This window comes from Vigna unguiculata, chromosome 7, assembly GCF_004118075.2.
Source record: "Vigna unguiculata cultivar IT97K-499-35 chromosome 7, ASM411807v1, whole genome shotgun sequence".
In the NCBI taxonomy this organism is placed as follows: Eukaryota; Viridiplantae; Streptophyta; class Magnoliopsida; order Fabales; family Fabaceae; genus Vigna; species Vigna unguiculata.
The window spans coordinates 3,502,633-3,525,136 of NC_040285.1; the positions used below are offsets into that span (position 1 = coordinate 3,502,633).

At 29.8% G+C, this 22,504-nt stretch overlaps 1 protein-coding gene and 1 pseudogene across 1 annotated transcript; both read right to left on the bottom strand.

Annotated features, from left to right (window-relative positions):
- Positions 1-529: 529 nt before the first annotated feature.
- LOC114190685 (probable inactive purple acid phosphatase 16) lies at positions 530-5,806 on the bottom strand. Its single transcript, XM_028079663.1, has 5 exons — positions 5,471-5,806; positions 2,926-3,150; positions 2,207-2,480; positions 1,888-2,056; positions 530-827 (listed from the first exon to the last, which is right to left on the bottom strand). The coding sequence occupies exons 1-5, from the start codon at positions 5,739-5,741 to the stop codon at positions 609-611; spliced, it is 1,158 nt and encodes a 385-aa protein (XP_027935464.1). The 5' UTR covers positions 5,742-5,806; the 3' UTR covers positions 530-608.
- An 8,661-nt stretch (positions 5,807-14,467) lies between these two features.
- On the bottom strand, positions 14,468-19,512 carry LOC114190137 (annotated as a pseudogene).
- Between the last annotated feature and the right edge of the window lie 2,992 nt (positions 19,513-22,504).

Here is a 22,504-nt window from a genome sequence, read left to right on the forward strand (position 1 = left end):
GTAAGTAGCATTCAATTTCACTAATTTTGTTTTTGAAAACAAACATTATTTTTCCCTTACTACACAAACTTGTTAGAATATCATGGACTACCTTTCTCCATTTTTACTTTGATTTGGACTTTCACAGTGTTAAACATTTATCATGATAAGAGATAGATTAAACAAGTTTCTCCCCGATCTTTTAAGAGAAAAAAAGAATAATTTTGTTTTATAGGTTAAAATCGGTTTATACATACTTCTGTTTTCTCCCCCTAAACATACTTTTTTAAATCACCAAATAAATCCAATTTCTCCATTAGTCAAATACGAATAATCTGATATATTAGAATTTAGATAATTGCCATGAGTTCGTTTGCAATTTACAGCTGCACTTTTATGTATGTATTTGTTGGTTTGAACGTATCTTAGAATACTTTATTATCATTTATTAATTAATATTTATTAATAAAATATTTAATTTATAAAGCAATAATATTTTTATAATAATAATAATTTATAATTTTTTATTTTGACATATATTTAATTTTAATTTGAATATATACAATAATAGTTATATATTTATCATATTTTAACAAACAAATATCTTGTATCATGTTTGTATCCATCGATCATAACTTTGAACTCAAGATAACTTCACTGTGCACTTGACCATCCTCCATCCTTATCCAAGAATGAAGAGAAAATGGTGTTTGGTTGATCTGTAAAATTCGTGCTCCTCTAGGCCAATCTCCATAGCCACCGTAACCAGTGTGCCTAGCATAGCATAACCACAGTTTATTGTATGGGCAGCACCAGTCCAATCCATGGTTGTGTCCAACAAAAATTGCCTGAGCTTGTCAAAACAAAAAGTTTGCAAACAAAAATGATGATGATGATGATGATGAAAAATGAACATCTCAACCCATACTATACTTGTGTACAACAAAAAATGAAAATATAAGATGAACATTGATAGTTTTTTCTTCAGATTCAGACAAGAAGCAGTTCACAAAATAGAACCAAAACAAAAGGACCACAACATGTAAAATAAATAATCAAACAAAAGGCACAACAAACTTTACTTTATCTCACAATGGCTAATATATATCCATGGGTAAGAAGAAGAAACCTATTCATTATATTATCACATATTACGGCATTTTTTCTGTGCATTATATGTAATCATTTATTCTAACATTGTAAGGTTTTGATAAATTTTGAGGTAGGATCACTAGGCGAGATATAATGCTAATAAGATACGAGTCAAATCCACATCGGTGTTTCTTAAGTCAATGAGTTTATAGATCGTCTTCCTTATATGGTGGTGTTAAGCTTTGTATCCCTACTTGTACTTAACAACGGGACATGCGTGCTTAATCCTCTGTCAAGAAAACTTTTGACATAAAAATTTGTCTAGACCGGTTACCAAGATAAATCTTTAACTTTGATATCACTGATGAGTCTTTCAAGAAAGATCATAAGGAGATATAATATCAATGAGATAGAGTATAATTCTCATATAAAGAAACGACATCACTTTTGATCAAAACCTTAAGGTTTATGGGTTTTCTTACTTGTATGATGCTTAATTTTTTCATTGTCTACTCAATACAAAACTTAGAATCATACTTGAATTTTCAATAAATTTTAACTCACTCGCAAGACAGACCTCCATAATTTCTTTAGAAAAACTTCTATACTTGAGACAATTCCGCCAACAAACCCCAAAGGACTTATTTGACAACCAAACAATATTTTCGGAATCAAAGAAATCAACAATTTAATTATTGAGCAAACACATCTGCTGGTTCAAACCTAATAACTAGGATCTTGAGGATTTTTTATTTTTGTTCCATACAGATAGTTCTGGAGAATTTGACAAGTATAGCATACTGGATATGACATTACCTTGACAGAAGTTCTGTTGGCAAGAAGATCCATGATACCCGTTTCAACTTCTTGAGCAGCAACACTTTCCTTGTTGATCGACCCTACACAAGGTTTTCGTATGTCAAACTTGGGAGCCACCACCTCATAAGCCGTACTTGGAATATGCCAGAAAACAATCTCCGGAACTCTGTCATGCAATATGTTTCATTTGGATTAAGCAGAAAGAAAAGAAATAAGAAAACACCTTTCTTCAAACATTTCACTTGCTTAATTGAACAGCACGTAAGAAGTTATTTAAAGCAAAAATAACTTATGGTTTCGTGCACTTCGATTTTACCTTGAGTCAGGGTTAATTTCTTCAGCTTTTTTCCGGAACCATTCTACCTGGTCATTGGATATGAGTTCTGGATACGAACCACCACCAGAATCAAGAAAGTAAAGGAAAGCCACCGGTGATGGTGGATCATCGGGTGATGAAACTTGAAGGACATAGTTGGATACACTTGGCCAAAGATTTCTTGGGCCATACCTAGAAAATGATCCATTGTGCTTCATCTCATTTGACATCAGCTCCAATCGTCCTGTTCCTTTGAAGCTACATTCATCATCGCCTGAAATTTATCGAATATGCCCTTCACCGAAAATATCTCAAAAACTTAATCGTATGAGCAGCATGAGAGATACAATGAAACAAAATCAGGTATATTCTATTCTCCATTCCCAACATATATGTAACCATATAATAAATTACATCTTATATGGTCTTTAGGGAGCATTCACATGGTAATCTTCCTATACCATTCTTTTATCACAATAATGAGATTAACTTTAACCAGTGATGGTGATTAGTCTTTTCAGAAAGGATTATCGAAGAAACACAACATCAATAAAATACGAATTCAATCTATTTAAGGAATAAACACTATTTTTAACCAAAAATCTAAAACTAATGGATTTGTGTGTCTTTTTCTTTATATATTGTTCAACTTTTTTTATTTTTATCCGATATGTAAATTAGACTCATGCCAACATTATCTATTACTTAATACTTGGTACCTGAATATGAAGTTGTGGTTTGAGGACAGTGAATCGGAGGAATGCCAGGTGGAGAGAACCACTCCAATGGCCACTCAAATGCAGCATCATCATGGTTTCCAAATACACTGGCCCATGGTATGCCTCTATTTCTTGCTGGGGAGATTGCCTGATCCCAATACAAGCTTGCATTTGCAATCATTATATTGTTTGCCGTGATGACATCACCAAGATATATCACCAAATCTGTCATACATAGTTAACTTCATTAGAACTTGGTGTTAATGAAATTTGAAGCTCACTGGTGCTCAAAATGATGAATATTTAGAAAATGAGACATAATCCCTTCAACTCAAAATAAGGTAATGGATTTTGTTTGTCATTAAGGTTAACTATTGTTGAGTGTTTCGAGGAAGAATCACCGGAGAAATACAACACCAATAAACATGAGTACAACCCACATATAAGGGATTGATACTACTATTAACCCAAAACTTTAAGGTGATGGATTTATGAATCTTGATCTTTATATGTTACTCAACTTTCTCACTTTTACTCAAAGTGAGACTTAAACTCACATTTAATTTCCAACAACTATCTCATACTATTTATGGTTCTTTTAAAGAAGAATTTATTAGATAGATAAAACACTAATTACAAATTAGCCTAACCCACATAAGAGACTTCCTTGCTAGAAATTACATTAAATCTAAATCAGTAAACATAAGAAAGTTAAATATTATATAACATTGAAGACTCATAAATTCATTCTTCTAAGATTTTAAATAGAAAATTGTGTCGATCTCATGTCAGATTGAATAATGTTTCATTGGTGGTATAAGTAATTTTCTGTCAGATTTTATACTATCTTGTTTAAACTATCCTGCTATTCAAATTTTGAATATTTTTAACTTGTTTCTTAAAGTGTAAAATCTTTTAAGGAAATTATTATAGTTTCAAATCATTTTACATAAGTCTTTATTCACAACTACAGACTATCATTAAGATTGTGTTAACAACTTTTCAATTACAATGAATAGTTCGAAATCTTAAATAAACTTCGATAAGAAAAAAACTGAATTTATGCATTATATATTGTCTTTCTGTATATAATTTAATAAAAGTTAATGGGCACTAGAAAATAAGGTCCAATTTAATTTTTTTAGAGAATAAGAATCATATCATAAATCTTTGAAAATAGATATTTTTAGTCTCTTTAAAATAAAAGCAAGTTTTGATTTTCGTTCCTACTGAAAAAAATATTTTTTATTGTATAACAATTCAACTATTCATTTTAGTTCTTATAAAATATGTGATTTTTTTGTTTAGTTTCTGTAAAATATTTTGCTTTTATTTTTATTCTTTTAAATTTAAAATATTGTTTTTAGTTTTTAATATTTATTTTTAAAATAGATAAATAATATATACTTTATGAATCTTAATTATTTTTAAAGATTACAATTGTAGTTTGTCATAGTCGTTCATTTCTTTTGTCATTTACAACTAACAATAATTGTCAATACAATATTAAAAAACATTCTTGCTTATAACATACAATTTTGTATCCCACCTAATTAATAAATTAAAGTCATGTGTACGAAACACGACTTACCCATATCTTATAAAATTTTCAAAATATGAAAATTCTAACAAATTACATTATTTCATAAAAGAAAAAAACACACACCATATTTTGGTATTAAAAGAACCAGTTGCCCTAAAAGAGTGTGTGTATACACCAGCATAAAGCTCGCGATGAGACCTATCAAACCCTACAATAATATCCATGGTTAAACTTACAACTTCATGCCTTAGTTCCTTTGCTGCATATCATGATTTAGTTACCGAACGTTGCATGCAGTATTTGTAAAAAACAACATTTAATAAATTATACGTTTTTTTTTTTGCAATATTCTTTTATAAGAATAGATCCCCAATTTTAAGATTTTCTCTTCCACTGATCAATATTCCCATAAAGTAAATTATTTCTAAACAATATTTAATTTAGTCAATTATTTAATTTTACACCGCTCATTCGATCTTGGATTCAAGATATTAATCCATCATCCTTTGTTAAATAAACCTCCAAGGTCTAATACAACAAAAGGTTTATAGAATATTATTCTATTTATGGAAATTTAAGAATTTATAAATATTTTTCAAACTTTGTTCTGATATTAAACATTATTACTGATAAATACTAAAATCGTTCAAATATGATAGTAAGAATACATGTACCTAATTTTCATTTTCATATATTATTAGAAACTCTTCATTCATTCAATATTTTATTTCAAAAATCGCTGTTATTGTGACATTTTTAATGTAAAAAGCACGTCATTAAATATTAATTTCTGTATGATATAATATATTTGTTATTTATTTTTATAAAAGAAATTATTTTATAATTATTTATTCACTTTAGTTTTCATTTTTTAAAATTCATTTTAATAAATGTTTAGATATTCATCCATGAGAAAGTGTGTGTGAGGTAAAAGAGTGATTAACCAGGAGAGAGTGTGTGTGAGGTAAAGAGTGAATGCAGTAACCGGTAACGTGACGTCACCTGGATTTTCATGGTGGAGCACCGAGTTCATGACGTTGATGGAGTTCAGGTCTTGGCGTGGGCCCCACTCCGTCCACGCGTCCTCCCCAAAATGCAGGTCCGCGAAGAGCCCAATCTTGAAGCCTGCACCCTCCGGCATTCGAACCTGTCTCTCCGCCGCACCGCACACCGATCGGAATCGTAAGGCGGATGCTGATCGGACGGTGGAGATCAGAGAGAGAAAGAGTACGGGTAACAGTATCTTCCACTTACCTCCTCCTTCAGTTTCCATTGCTGTGAGAGAAAACCACAAAAAGTGAAGCGTCTAAAACAAAACGGCTTCAGAGAATGGAAATACGGTGCGTTGCACTTTTCTGAGTGCATTATAATGCATGTGGACAGATTGGTTAATGCCATTGTACGAAATGACGAAAACACCCATTGCAGTTGTCACCATTGTCTCGCTCTGTTGCACCCACGTGTCTGTTGCTTATAGCTTTTGGAAATTCTGATGGACAACTATTAGAATTGGATTTTCTGCTAAATTATTTTTTGCTGTTTTTCTACTATTTTTTTATAATATATTGATTATTATTAATTTTGATATTTCAAAATATATTAAAAAAAATTAAATATTAATATAATCTATTTTTAATTTTTAATAAAAAAAATCAATAAAAAATATACACTCCGATTCTTATCATAAAAATAAAAAGTTAAACTAAAAAATGTCATATTTAACTATGTTCCATATGTTTTATATGTAATTTATTCTCAATTTTTTATCGAAAAGTCTAAAGTAAGTTTTTTTCTTTTTTCCGTTAAGTTTCAATTTTGAAAAAGTAATTTAATTATGTCATATTTCTGTTAATACTAACGTATAAATATGACACGTGTTAGTATGTAGTTCTTTTATTTTATTTTTTTCAAAAGTTATTTTGTTCACGTATCATCTTCACTGTAAAAGATTTAAAACGAATTACCTAATTCATAGGACAAATATTACCTAATTCAGAAAATAAAAATACGAAGAGACAGTAGAAAGAATATACAAACATTTTTTTTTATTGATGGAAAAGATACCAACTTTTGTTATTTTGTATTGTGTATTCCATGGTCATCGATAAGTTGGTAACAAGAACAAAACCTTACCATATTCCATGTTGTCTTCAAAAAGATGCAATTAGAGTGGAGAATGAGATAAATGTGTAAGTATGACATGACATAACTTGTTGATCCCTATAAACTTTAAAATTTCATGATGAAAGATATCGATTATTAAGAATATAAAAGCATTAGTTTCATAAGTATTTTATATATATATAAAAGTTTATGTTTTTGGTATAAGAATATAACGCTTATCTAAAATACTTAATTTATTTTAGCTCTCTTCTATTTGTAGCTTCTTTTGTTCGGTTTCCTTTCTTTTTTTTTTTGGTTTAGTTGTCTAGACGATTGGAATATCTGTTTAATGATAAGGCTCTAATGTTTAAATCAATTTAAATCTGTTCGGGTGAAAGTAATTAATGTTGTAATAAATATAAAGTAAAATTTTTAATCAACTTACTTTGACTCCCTATTTATAGTTTTAAAGTAATTACTGTTGGGCATCTTACACAGAGACCATGTTCTTGTACCTACATAGTTGGATGAGAATGACAAATCATGGTCGATGTTCGTCAACACTCACATCAAGAGGGGTCCCAATTTGATTTTCAATTACCTATAGTTGACCGGCCGTAGCAAGCAACCTTTGACTGTTTTTCCTCGGACCGTTCGGTTGTGAGTTTCCTAAAATCATTCCGGAAAAATTGTCATATAAAAAACTCACTAGATTGTCCACCTGTAGTGAACGGCTTTCAGTCGCTTATCATTGGGCCGCATGATCAAAGGACTGACCGAGGGTGTTGATAGGTCATTTAGTAAAGTTTATTTGTGTATTACTTATAAAACTTTTATGTTTACGATAAGCACCTACGAAATAAAGATGTAAACACATCTTTGTATTCATGATCATCTACATGTGGTGATTGCAGTCCCAGTCGTATGAGCATAAGTAAGACATATTGATGCCAAATTTTCATATTTATTTCTTATTGGTTATATATTTAATGTATTTAAAACAAAAATAAAGAATTCGAAAATATTGATTACATTGAAGTTGAACAAAATGAAACAACAATGTAAATATTTGAGGTTTGAAGCACTTCAATGTGGAGACTATCACAAAACCCAAGTAAAGGAGAGAACAATAATGTAAATAAGATTGTTTTGTCCCCATTCTACCATGAAGAACATAGAGAAAAAATAATATAAAATATCATAATAACAAAGTTGAAAAAGACTAGATTTGCTTGTGAAAAAGCAAAAAACTCTTCTGCGGAAAGGTTCACTTTAAAACTTTTAATTGCCGGATTGACCCAGCCGTGTTCACTTAGGTGTGTCAAAGGGGCAAGTGCGACTCAACCATAATGGAATGTAATGTGAAAATTTTAATTTGTATGTCCATGAATTTTTATTTATTTATTTATTTATATTTATTTTTAAACATTTCTCTAAAATATGTTTGAAAAAGAATTATCCAATTTTTTACATGTTTAATTATTTAAATACAACACAATGAATTTTAGTTTCCCTAAATACTTTTTTAGTTAATTAAAGAAAAAACTAACTCATAATTTAGTCTTTTTAATACAATAATACTATTTCTTTTATGTCTTTCGATGATATTCAAAATTGATATAAATAATTCAAATTATTAATTTATAATTTAAAACATCATTATCACATAAAAAAATTAATACCATTAAATTAAAATAATATACTCATTATTTTTTTAAATATATAAAGCATCTAATAATATCTCAAACCACCTAAATTTCTGAGCAGCATTCCACCATCAAAAATAAAAAGAATACAATTCAATTCAATTTATCTTCTGTCTTTGACAAGCCTGATTTCCTAAAGGGATGAAATTAAAAACAATATATATCTTTTGCTCCTTTTCTTCATCCAGGAGACTTGGTTGGAAAGATTTTTATGTGGGTCATGCTAATGGATGTCTATTGGTTAAGTTAATCGGTCTTATCGGTTAAGGATAATTAATAGTATCTGTAAAATATAATTTAATAATTATTGATGTAATTTTATTTTATTTAAAAGATAAAAGTTATACAATATTTTTAATATTTTTAATATTTATTAATAAAAATTTAAAAATAATAATATTTTAATGTTGTTAAAAATTAAATATAATTAAATATAAAAAATTTTAAATTAACATAAAAATAAATTATAAATAATGTTAAATATCTAAAATGTTTGTAAAAAAAAACTAAAGTAAAAATATTATTTTTGAGTTTTAATAAAAATCTTAAAAATTTTAAAGTTTTTATTTTATATGAGAAAGTTATTATTTAATAATTTAAAAGTATTATTTTTTATAAAATGTGTTATATATATATATTTATACTATTTTAATTAATTAATTTAGTTATTTTCACTTTTAATATAAAAGTAATAAATGAATACACATTAATTATTTATTAATTAATATCCTAAATACATGCGTTAGCGTTCTCCTTAAAACAGATAAAATATTTGTTAGTTGGAAAGTTTGTGAGAGAAAGAATCAAAGTGTAATTTTGTTTTTGTTAAGTTATACAATCTCCTACAAGACCAAAACCAAGGTTATTTGTAAGGTTAGATTACATTTTTTTTTTTGTAAATTTTATTTATATTAATATTTTATGTAAGTTTCATTTTTTTTAGCGGTGAAAACACAAACTCATGTGCGTATTTGTAATATCATTAACAGTTTATATAGAAATAAGCATAAAGTTTTGTAAATTAATTTTTTATAATATTATAATTATACAATAGAATTGTTTATAAATTTTCATTAAATAAAATAAAAATATATAGAAATAATTATAAAGTATTTGAAGTTTTGATTTAAAAAATTATAATTAAAATTATATAGTAAAAACACTTTCGGTTTATAAAGATAGTTTTCTTAAATATTAGAAACTAGAAATATTAGAAACTAGAAATTTGTTTGTTGAATATAATGATGTAAACAGTAAAAGAGCTAAAAAGAAATTGCATACGATAAAAAAAAAATAGTACAGTATAACTTAAATCACATTTACTATCCTAAAAATAATAACATAATTTATAGTTTATTTTTGTTCAAAGTAAAATGAAGTGGATAGGATACGGGTAGTAGTTATCATATATTAATGGTTAGATAAATATTTGTCTCTACCTGCACATTTTTTTTAATATTTACGGATATCCATAGGTATCTACATATATTTATAAAAGAAATATTTAATATTTAATAAAAAATTAACCATAAATTTAAATAAAAATACAATGCATTGTCTTTATAAATTTCAAATAAAGTGAAAATAATTTATTTAGATATGTTGAATGATAGCTTACAAATAAATGGAAATTTTTTAAAATCAATTGATAATAAATAACCCATTCAAAATCAATGTGTTAATGTTTTAATATATTTTTTTAATTTAAATTAGAGTATAGCGGATATGAATATCCACGGATACAGATACTATGATACTTGTACCGTCCTGTTAACATGTACATATAAAAAAATATTTGTACTCGTTACCTGTCGGTATCCATTTTCAATATCCATTTTCTAACAGTCACGAATTTTCTTTGCAGATATTCATAGGTACAATTTTTTTTGACATTTCTAGTTCAAACCACTTTTATGTAGGAGTAATTTAAATTTTAAACACTGAACTAATAAAATAATTTTTCAGCATTTTTATTTTAAACAATTTAATTTTTCTAGATAATGCAATTTAGATGTTAAGATGGGTCTTATTATCCATAATCTTCATTGTTAGATGATGTACGTTCATAGAGAGACTTTTCTAACTTGGACTGCGCATAAAAAGGTGTGGAAATAACCATTGATTTGAGTGAAGAAAATAGTTAATTTGGAACAGTTGATAACTAATTTTAAATAATTTTATTTTTAAGAAAAAAAATGCATCTTACAATAAATTATAAGTGTTTTAATTACATAATTCTAATTTTGAAATTTTAAAATTGATTTTGGATCTATATTTTAGAGTTGTTCTTATAATTTTTCCTGTTGTGTGCAGCATTTACTTTAGGACTACTTTCTTAATCCCTCTAAAAACCTTTGTTATAACTATAGAAATAAATGTTTAAGTGAAAATATTAAAATTTTGGAAGCTACAGAAGAGAATTCATGGAGTGCATGAAGCAAAGACTGGTATAATTTGTCCCAGCCTACACTTCAAGGCATTAAGAAATTTCTTTTAACCTATGAATGAAAAATGAAAAATACTTTAAATTGTTTAATTTAAACATTTATTTTAAATTGCATACTTTAAATTTGATGTTTTCTTATGCAAAAATACATTATATTATAATTTCATATTACTTAACTCAAAAGCATATTCTAATTTAAAATACACTTTTACAATTTTCAAACTAGCATGAGTACGCACGGTCGATATAAAAATATTCAAACAATAAATTCATCTAACAATGATATAATTATATATTTACGTATAATTACTTATTTGTATGTATTATGTGTTATATATTATGTGTTTTTGAGTAATTTAGAATAATTTATTTGTGATGATATAAATTATTATTTTGTTTGGATTAAGAAATGTCAGTATCATTTTTTTTAGAAGTTTAATTACAAAACATTGTTTGTGATAATAAGTTTAGAGTTTTGGTCAAGATTAAAGAGTAAAAAACAGGTGTTAATTTTTTTTGTTTTGGATTTTCTTGTCAGATTTAAAAGTTATTTTTTATAAACAAATTACTATTTATATTTACATGATTATAAAGAATATGTAATAATTATATTCCTTAAATAAATATAATTTTGATATAATTTCCTAGAATTAATTACAGTTATATATTAGTGTTGTTATATTTGTAATATTATTCTCTTATTGATTTATTAATTTGACAATTAATTTGAATTTAAGGTCAATTTCGGTTAATTGTTTTATGTTTTGGTATTTTGGTTTCTTGTTTAACCTAACAGTACATTATTAAAGTGGTATGGTAAACATTTTTACTACTAATTTAATATCATTAAAATAAATGTAATATTTTTATCAGAATATGAAAAGATGGCGGCAAAATCAACTTATTACATGTCTTGTCGTGGTGATATTTTTTTTGCACGTTGATTGGTTTCGTCAGGGGGTTTCATTTCGTTCAGTCGTTACGTTTTGTTCCTTTAAATGGTAAGTTGGATCAGTGTACGTGTGTTTGGTCATAACGAAGAAAGAAACCATCATTCCTGTGTTTGGTCAGAAACGAAGAAAGAAACCATTATCCCTATCGCAGTTGCAGCAGCCTCCAAACGTTAAAATGTCTTCATCAAGGGCCATCAGCTTCACAAACTTTTACCAGAACTCAGTGACGGTGATGGAGCCCGCAGAGGTTGGTGCATTATTTTGTTTTGTTTATTTAAAGTTTCATTTTTTGGATAGGAATACCTAGGTTCTGGCGTAAAGTTAATATTTTTTTGTACGATGGTGTTGTGGTTGAAGTGTTTGTACAATTTTGTGTTCAAAGTTTTCATTTTTATGAATGCTTCTGGTTTCGTATATGTTAGGAATGTCTGGAGTTCGAAGTTGCTTTTTATGAGCAATGGGGTAAAATGCTACTGCTGGGGACCAACTTCTTTAGCGATCCGAAAGGAAATACAATAAATATAGAGTTTGAGCACAGTCTTTTGGGTCAGAGACAGTTTCGTGGTGTTCAGAGCATTCGTTCTTTTTATAACCTCAACGATGTTTATTATGTGTGTACTGTTTACTGTGGAGACCGGTATTTTCGTATAAGGTTTTTTGATTTGGACTGGACCGAGTTTGAGTACCTTGGTAAAGCAAAGAATTCTCTTGGATGTAACCCTTTGTCTTCAATAAGGTTTTTCCAAGCGTTTAGGGTGCAGTTTATCCCAGCCACAGTATGCAATATTAATCTATTTTTATTACATTTACAGTTGCATTTGTATGGCATTGATTCTAATATAGTTCATGTCTTGATTGTTGTCTTAGATATTGATTACTGTCCCAGATTACTTCCAAATATTCTGTCGGGATAAACTTGCGTTTAATTACGCGGTCAAGTTGTATGACCCTCTGTCAAAGATGTTTGAAATATATGACGATACAGATGAGTCTTTGAGGATGGTTTTGTTTGGTTTTAGTAGGTACATTCCATATTATGGGTTGACTGGTCCGTGTTACTTACATTTAAACTATGTAGGAAACAATGTATTTCTTCATAAGATATTCTCGGCCGAAGGAGTAGAAATGGATTATAACAGAGATTCGGGCAATGCTGCAAACAGCAAAGTTCCAGTTGCTGCTCCTGATTTTGAGAAAGTATTAAGCAATTATGATGTTAGAGCATCTTCTTTGGTAAGTCTGATATGTATAGTCCTGCTTTTATACTTGAATTCATATCTATGATGCCTTAACATGTTTTTTTCGAATGTAGTATCTGGATTCCAAATTTGCAAAAGAATGTTTGATCAAGGGACGCAAGAGCTACACACTGACGAATGACCAATCTCAATTCTGGGACTGTAAGATACGTTGGACGGGCAGAAGTTCCTATGAGTGTTACTTGACCTGTGGTTGGAAGAAGTTTTGCAAAGAAAACGGATTGGCTGCTGGTGATCGGATAAGATTTGTTGTGGAGGATGAAGAAAAGGGCGTAATCCATATATTGAAGAATTAGCTTATTGTAATGTTTTGAATATTTTGTCTGTCGAAGTATTACGTACGACCTACAAACACTTAGTTTAAGTTTCTTTTTTATGAATTTTGGAATATTTAGTTTAAGTTTATGTTAGATATTTAGTATATCAACATTAATGTATTTTGGAATGTTGATATAAAACTGCTTATTTATATTGACTATTATATTGACTATGTTTACTTAATGATAAATATGTACATGTGTCTTGGGATTACTATACCAAGTTTCAACTTTCGTTATCTACATTTTTTGATTAAGTTAAAAATTTAAATTAATATAAATTGAATTTACCGAAAACTTTGAATAAATATAAAGTATTATTACCAAGTATTAATTTATTTTATAATTAGTAAAACTATATTTAAACCTTAGTATTCTTATTGGTAATACGATTTCATAAATAACATTATTTACCTTTATAACTGTTACTCATAAATAACATAAATAACATTACAACTCTTACTCTAATATTACGTTAATATAAAGAACAAAATAATTTCTATATTCGTTTGTATATAATATTACTTATATTTATGTTTAAAAAGTCAATTTTATAAATAAATGTAATGTTCATAATTTGTTGTATTTAATATAGTATGGATAGTTGTTAATAAATGAACACGGATCTTCATTTGCATCAGCATATTTGATTAATAATATCAGACATATGGGAGATGCGTTTGATAATTATGGTAGTGTGTTTAGTTAAATATTCAATATTACTTGGGCTGCTCATATGACGTTGTAAGGTCTTGTTGGGGTTCAAAACATGATTAAACTGACAATTATGGGAGGTCAACTACATATTTAAGGTGGTGTGTCAAGTAAGAGATTCAATATCAATTGGGCTAATTATATGGTTGCAAAGCAATATTCTATATAAGGAATTGCTCTATGAACCTAGGAGTTATTTCAGAATATTATCTGCGCATATAATTAATTATTGTTTTCTTGTTGGTCAATGGCAGTTTGCATATTTAATGCACTATGCCCAATACGAATTTACCATAATGTAATTGTCAGTTCAGACATGATAAATGCAAGAGATAACATCAAAGTACCACATATTCATTTATTACTGGAAGGCATTATGACAAAAAACTTATACATTACGCCAGAACATCATATTTAAGAACATCAGTTAAGCATTCTTACTCTATAACTATTCCTCATATGCATGGTTAGCCAAAAAAAGATCAGGTATGTAATCGTTCATTACACATTGTTGAAAACTTCTTTGAAAACTACATTTGTGGTAGCAGTCAAAGGGTTATTCTCGGTGTCATGGATTAAAATCTTTAATCCAGACTTGCTTTTAACTCTGGAAGCTGCAACATATAACTGACCATGACTAAAAACTGGTGTAGGCAGATACAATCCAACACAATCTAAAGACTGACCTTGAGATTTGTTTATGGTCATAGCATAGGATAGCATGATTGGGAATTGTCTTCTAATCATCTTGAATGGCCACAGTGACTGAGATGGGGACATAGACATACGCGGGATGTAAACTTCTGTTCCTTTGTTTTTCCCAGTTATAATTTTTGCACTAATTACATGCTTTGCTAGTCTGGTGACTATTAATCTGCTTCCATTACAGAGACCTTCAGATTGATCTAAATTTCTCAAAAGCATTATTGGTGTCCCAACTTTGAGTTTTATACTATGATTTGGTAATCCTGATGTTCTCAATGAATTTAAAAATTCTGGTGTAATACCGTCATATACATCAACGTCCATGGTATCTGAAGTATCAATATAGTCTGCGCTGAGGTATTCTTTTACTTCACCTAAATTTTATCAATAACAGTTGTTAGACTTTTAAAATATGACAAATGTATGAAAAAATGATAAGTATGAGTTAAGCATCACCTGGAATAGAATCCAGAACAGATTTATTGATTTCATCCACTGTTTCAATTCGACTGGCTAGAATAGCTCGTGATATCAAAAACATCTCATCATTGAATTTTTGGTGTAGTTGTGGATAAGTGCTATTGATTATAGCTTGGATAGGGTCTTTGTAGTTTTTGATTAGAAATTCTGGAGGGATTTCTATATCTACTAAGTCGTCATTAGGTTCATTCAGTGAACCATCACCAATTTTTATTATACAGGAAGAAAACTCTTCAATTTCAGCAATAGTAGAGCTGTGCAATCCCTGCTGTAACAGTCGCATGTTTTTGGTCAAGTTCAGAATCTGGCAATGCTCCCAAAGATAGGATGAGTTGATAGTTGCATGAACAATATCATATCTGCTTCCTCGAGGGATAACAGGAAGAATTTGTCTAAAATCCCCTCCAAATACTATTACTTTGCCACCAAAAACGAAATCTGATTTGTTGTGTTCTTTCATGATATCTTTTAAAGTTCGATCTAGTGCCTCAAAACAAAACTTGTGTGCCATTGGTGCTTCATCCCAAATTATGAGGTTGGCCAATTTCATCAAATTTGATAGTTCACTACCTTTTGTAATGTTGCAGACAGAGTGTTCAAGTGTTGGAACTGGAATTTTAAATTTTGAATGAGCTATTCTACCTCCAGGCAATAACAAAGATGTTATACCACTTGATGCAACTGTTAGAACTATTTTTCCTTCAGAACGAAGAGCAGAAGATAATGTGTTCCACATAAATGTTTTTCCAGTTCCTCCATATCCATATAAAAAGAACATGCCCCCTTTTTCATCATGCACCGCATTTATAATCTTTTGGAAAATATGTCTTTGTTCATCTGCATATCAATAATAATTTAGATAAATTGCAATGACTTGTGTTGGAAAAATATTAGGAAGAAATGACTTACCTGTCATACTGGTAAAATTTGATTCAAAGATACGTAGTTCATCATCCTTGTTATAATCAAGTTCAACATACACTAATCGGTTGCCACGGTAATTTACTGCAAAATCATTAGGATAAGGCATGGAGGGAAATTCCTTTAATGATCTCCTATTGTTCTGTGAAAGCTTCTCAATTTCAATCAAAGTCAAATTTTTCAATAGTTCCAAATTCAGGTTGAGGCCTGCAACAAATAACTTGAGTTAACATACTTTCATATTCAAAATTGACATTAATATTGTTAAAAACTATTTCACCTGGATTTCGTGCAATAATTCTTTCATTATATAGAATTCCATCAGAAAGCATTTCCCATGTTTTCTTCCAAACCTCCTCAGGTTTGTTGATACTATTTGACATGAGCATAGTTACGAATAATCTCCTCAAGAAGTTTCCAGATCCCCATTCATTGGCTTCCTTGATAGCTTCGATATATTCTCTATCATCTGCCAAAAATCCAGAATCTTCACATGCTTCTCTAAGTGTAGGATAAGTTATGTTTTCAACAATTCGCAGATCTATGTAGGATATTGGACCTTTAACAATTGTTAGCATCCTCCTTAGGTAGAAAAGTTCACCAGTTGCTGAGGGAACCCAAACAAGTCTTCCAATGGTATTTCCTTTTTTCCTTGGTTTCCAACACCTTTGATTCTTATTATACACATACTTAGTAACAAATTGTGGATATGTTAGTTCCCTTGCATCTGAATATTTCTTATTGCACTCCATCCAACTGGTGAACATGGACTCCCTAACTGTCAGTTTTGCCATGATATCATCAATGTCATCATCATCCTTGAAGTGCATTGATTGCTCACCTGGTAGATGAAAAAACAATCGTTCAACAACTGGATTTCTTCCATGAATTAGAAATGAAAATATTCTCCAACATGCTTCGCATGGAGAAATATATCTGCAATCAATATATTGTTTGATTTCATCCCTTGGAATATCAGTTGAAAAACCTTGCTTCTCATTAGAAACAATGGCAGCAGTAATTCTATCATAGCCCTTATTGATGTACTTAAATAAGTACTTGATTGAATTAGAACGGTTGCACCATTCTACATTGACATGACCCTGATATTTGACTAATATGGTAGGATTGTAAGGAACCACAAATCAGTTGTCTAGTGCAATATCATTCTTCAGAATGCTAAGACCATTGTTTCTTCGACGATAATGAGGAAAACCATCTTCTGAAATTGTTGTAGTATCTTCAAATTTCTTTGGATAAAATTGAGAACATGATCCATTTTTCATGCATGGAGATGATGTCTTAGAGATTCCACATGGGCCGTGAATCATATGTTCTTTTACACAGTTATACAATTCTGCATCTTCTTTGGCACATGGTATTTCAGCTGAGATTACTTTGTCAATATCCATGGCTGTCGGGTACTTGCTTGATGGATGCAAAAATAACAACAAATGAGCATGTGGCAAACCACGTTTCTAGAATTCAATACTATACATGTCTGCAATCACACATCAGTTACATGATTAGAATAATCAATTAAATGAAACAAATAAATAGTTAAGTATATGAAGTATACCGACATGCTATTACCCTTCCCAATATGTTCTTCTTTGTTAAATCTGACAATAGTTGGTCAAATTTGATTCTGAAAACTCTTGCAATGATATCTGGCCTATCTGAAGGAGTTAATTTTAAAGGGTTCAATATTCTGGAAATCTCTGGCCATTTTGGATTGCAAGTAAAAGTTACAAAAAGATCTGCGAATCCTACATGACCACATATTGTCATCCCATCAAAATATAATTGATCCATAAATCTCCTACCACCAACAAAGCTAGATGGAAGCACAAAACATTTTCCTTTCTGTGAAGCTTCTGTGTAGCTCTCATTGCTTGGTTGGCAGAGGTTACTGTATTTGTCAACCCTCAGCTTGGACTGATTGTTTCTGATGAATGATAGTCTTTCAGACTCAATCATTGTATATCCATCTACAACAAATTGTTGGAATAATCTTCTTGATCTAAGAATGGTCATTGCCTCACATTGTCGGGTTTGAATTCTGAAACAAAACCATTCCCTAATTGTTAAGCGGTTATGTTTGAGTGCCAAAGAATCACGATGACTAATATTATGCCTATATCCATCTTCACCATAGGGAAACAGCAGCGGATACTGATATCCCAAGTAGCTTGTGTGCAACTCGTTTATTCTTTGTAATTTTCCTGTTCTGCTTTCCATAATAATATCCCTAGGAGATGTAGTGTCAACATCTCCTACTATTAATGCAGCAACCTCTGAAACGGTGGGGATGTTGTATATACGTCCATCGTTTTGCCTATCAGCAATAAGTTTCAATTTAAGATCATGACATGGATGCTCCACATATTTGTCCCTTGCCATACGAAAAGATTTAGTGTGCACATTGTACTTATCTAGCATGTTTGTTAATGTTCTAACAATTTCAGCATCAATATCATTGTTGTTCCTACATTGAATTTCAGATCAATACAAACATGTTACATAATATAATAACAATTGTTAAGACAAATGAATTGCACCTCAGAGATTGAATTCTGTTGTGTATCTCGTTTTCAGTATCATAAATATATAATTGAGCAAACTTTGGCTGTTGTCCAATTGGTGGAAGAAGACTACCAATTATGTGGCATGATTGTCCTTGGATTCTCAAATTTGGTGGACCACTTCCACTGTTGTATTTATTGTCAATTTTTGCTCCAGGTGATGTAAATGCAAACATCATGTTGTATGTTCTGATATTCTTCTGATAAGTTCTGCTCTGTTTTGAATCTGATTGAAATAAAAGTTGACTTAGCTCATCCGGGGGTTTTTTCAACATTGGCAATTCAACTTTTCCATTTGAGCAACATAGCTGAAAGTTCGGATTAATCATATGATGAGATTTGCCAATGCGTTCTTGATACCACATATATGCATTGCAATGCTGACAAACATAGATCGAATCTCCTATATCTGCATACAATTTGGAAATTAATATAATTATTAGTTGAACTTCCCATATATCATAACAATTATGTTCATCAAAAACTTCTTAGATTACTTATCTTGCATTAGTTTCCGTGCTTTGATGGTTCCTATCATCTACTTCATCAATGACTGCTTAATTAATAATGACCAACATATCAGTAATAATGATGAACTATTAATTTCATTTCCAAAATAAAATTACCTTCTATTGTTTGACCAAGCGATTCAGACTCATCTGAATATGATTCTAGTTCATCAACATCTTCCAATATAAATGATTGACTTGGTATATTCCATTGACTTATGTTAGTCACATTATTCACAATGCCTTCAAACTTGTCAAGCAAACTTTGAGGCTTCTTTCGTGAGCCTGTAACATTTCTTTGAACATTCCTGAATCTAATATCAGAAGATTGAAGTTGTGATTCCATATGCAATGTATCTTGATTAACAAAATAAGTTGTTACATCAGCTAATTGGGGTACGATCTGGCATTGTGTTTTCAACGCGCTTCTAATTTTTGTATGTAGCTTTCATCCTCTTCTCCTGCATTATGAGTTTTCTTTTTATTCTTGCACTTGAACTGCAGATTCTATTTTCATCGACCATCATTCTACATTAAACACCACACACAATGATAATTATTTCGGAAATAACAACATTTACATAATATATAAAGGTTATATTTGAAGATCATAGAAAAACTTCTACACGAAATTTTCAAAACATTACAAATATAGTTCATAATACTGCTTTGTGAACAGATAAATGAAACAAATCCAATTAATGAATAACAATAGTATGTTGTGCTTCAACCATTTACAACAGATTTGATTTACCAAATTCTCATCTACTTAACCATTAAAGGTTGTCTTAACATAAACTAATCTAAAGATTTTGGCAGTTGCATGATACTGGATAGATGAATCGTGAAATTTTTACCGTCAAAATGAACACCACTATAAAGTCATGTCAATGCGAAGCATGATTTCGGGTTCTTAAATGCAAGTCTTTTCATTCTAATGTGTCTAATCTGCCAGCTTTATACAATTACATTTCATTATATTATATATAATATTGTACATGCACATTGCTCTTACACATTGCTTGTAGCGCAGGAAACAATTATCAAATTAATTGGTTTAATGGAATACAATATCGTACCATCAACTTTAACTATTGCACGTTTTTAGCTTTAATAAATGCCGGTCTAATGATTGTTTTAATGAATTATGATATCCTACTGCTCTATAAACTTTAACGTATCTTTATTAAATGCATGTCTAATCAATCCAGATAAGATGTTATAAAAAATATATGAAAATGTTAAACTGAATGCATAGGTTCGAATGTAACAAAAGGATCATGTATCAATGCGTATCATGGTAATATACTTAAAAGAATATTAATAACACGGTGTGATGCTAGTCTTCTTTAATTCTGATTATGGTAGTATACTTAAAACAATGGATAACATGTTGAATTCTGACTATAAATACATAAACCTATGGACGATTACAATTTTTTTTTTTATAATAGACCTTAGTGTTTAGTATTAATATACATGTTATGATTTATGAATTGCTAAATACGGTCCCTAAATATATGAATGAATTAAACATTTAAAGGTCACAACATACAAAAAGTGTACAAACTTTCTTCAACGTAATCACAACCAAAACTCTTTAAAATACTAAAGAAGGTTCCCCAGTACAATTTATCAAAACAGGATCAACGAATGCATCCTCTGAAGGAGCCAAAACATTTCTAAGGAAACTAACATAAATTCTTAAGCAACATTTACTACAATAATTTCCATAGCTTTCATAAATTAAATATCATTTCTCCTTCTTGATAGTCTTCATTGTCTTTGTAGCTGACATTTGGGCTAATGGCAAGTCCTCCAAAAGATCAAAATCCATGAAATTTTCTGGAATATACTGTATGTCTTCATTGTTACTGGTAGTGCAAAGATCTTTTATGGGCGACACATAAAACAACATCCGGATCAAGATCAACAGTCCTAGAAAGGCACATCTGCAATGAATCATATGTTTAGTCAAATTACATCTTTAAACTGTCCAGTAAAATTAAGACACTAAATGTATCTACTTATATACTTACTAATGAACTATCAGTATCAGCAAATAAGTCGCATGCTGCATTATCACCACATTCAGCAAGTTCCATTGCCTGAAAATTTAACATTTAAAATTATAAATTTTGATCACACCACAAATCAGACTGACTTTAAAATACTTACTAAAGAACTCCCAGTATGAGTATGGACATCAGACTCACTGGCACTCGTACGTTTCCCAACCTCAATTGCCCGCATTACTCAATATACATTAAAACATACAATACATGAAAATGGGAATTAATAAAACCAACCAATTTAATAAGTACTTACTATGGACTTGTCCTTACGAACCTCTAATTCATCAGAACAATTTTCCTTAGCTTCAACAATTTCCATTACCTGCAAAATTTGATTTCTTTAGTTCCATCTCAAAATACATGACATAATTAGTACAAAACAATTAAAATTACGACCTCAGTTTGTCCAAGAAGACTACTAATGTGACCTATGATTTCACGATCAGTTGAAACTCTCATTACTGAAGCAGGTCAGTTATTTCCTTGTGGCTTGACCTTGAAAGCCAAAGTACAACCCAAAAGAACGTCTAGATCCTCTGGAAAACACTTAGGATCCTCCTCACCATCCTAATATATTTTGAAAAACAAAGATGAAATGAAATGAGCATTATTATGCCACTATTATATTACTAATGGAAAAGTAAAAATGTACAACCTTGATCATTTTCTTTCGCAAGTCACCAGCAGAAAGACCAATTAAATTGATGCAGTCTTGGTCCCAAAGCATGAAGTTAGCAACCTTTTTTCCATCAGTCACTTGAATTTCAAGCTTGTACCTGAAAACATATATTGAATCATAAATAAGATGCTTGTATCTGAAAACATATATTGAATCATAAATAAGATGCTTAGTACTTAATCTACTAAGCATTCATTACTAATTAGTAAGATAATTTGACTACACAGCTATTACTAACCTCATTTTCAGATACTCATTATAACCATCACAATTCAAACACTTAAAAGAACCAACTTCATATGTTCTTTTTGCGCATAAGTTACAAACCAAGTAACTCCATCCATCATTTCCTAAGTTAAATTTAAGTGTGTGTGCAACAGTAACACATGAAATCTCCTACAACAATAAAAGAAGGGTTAATAATAACAAAAATGGATTATAAAAGTATACAAAATCAAAACTACCTCTATCACAGTCAGGATCTGTGAAACACTCTTAACAACAGTTTTATACATAAATCTATCAACATGACTAATCTGGGAAGATCCACTATATTGGCTTCCCTCCTCGAAAATTTCATGAGC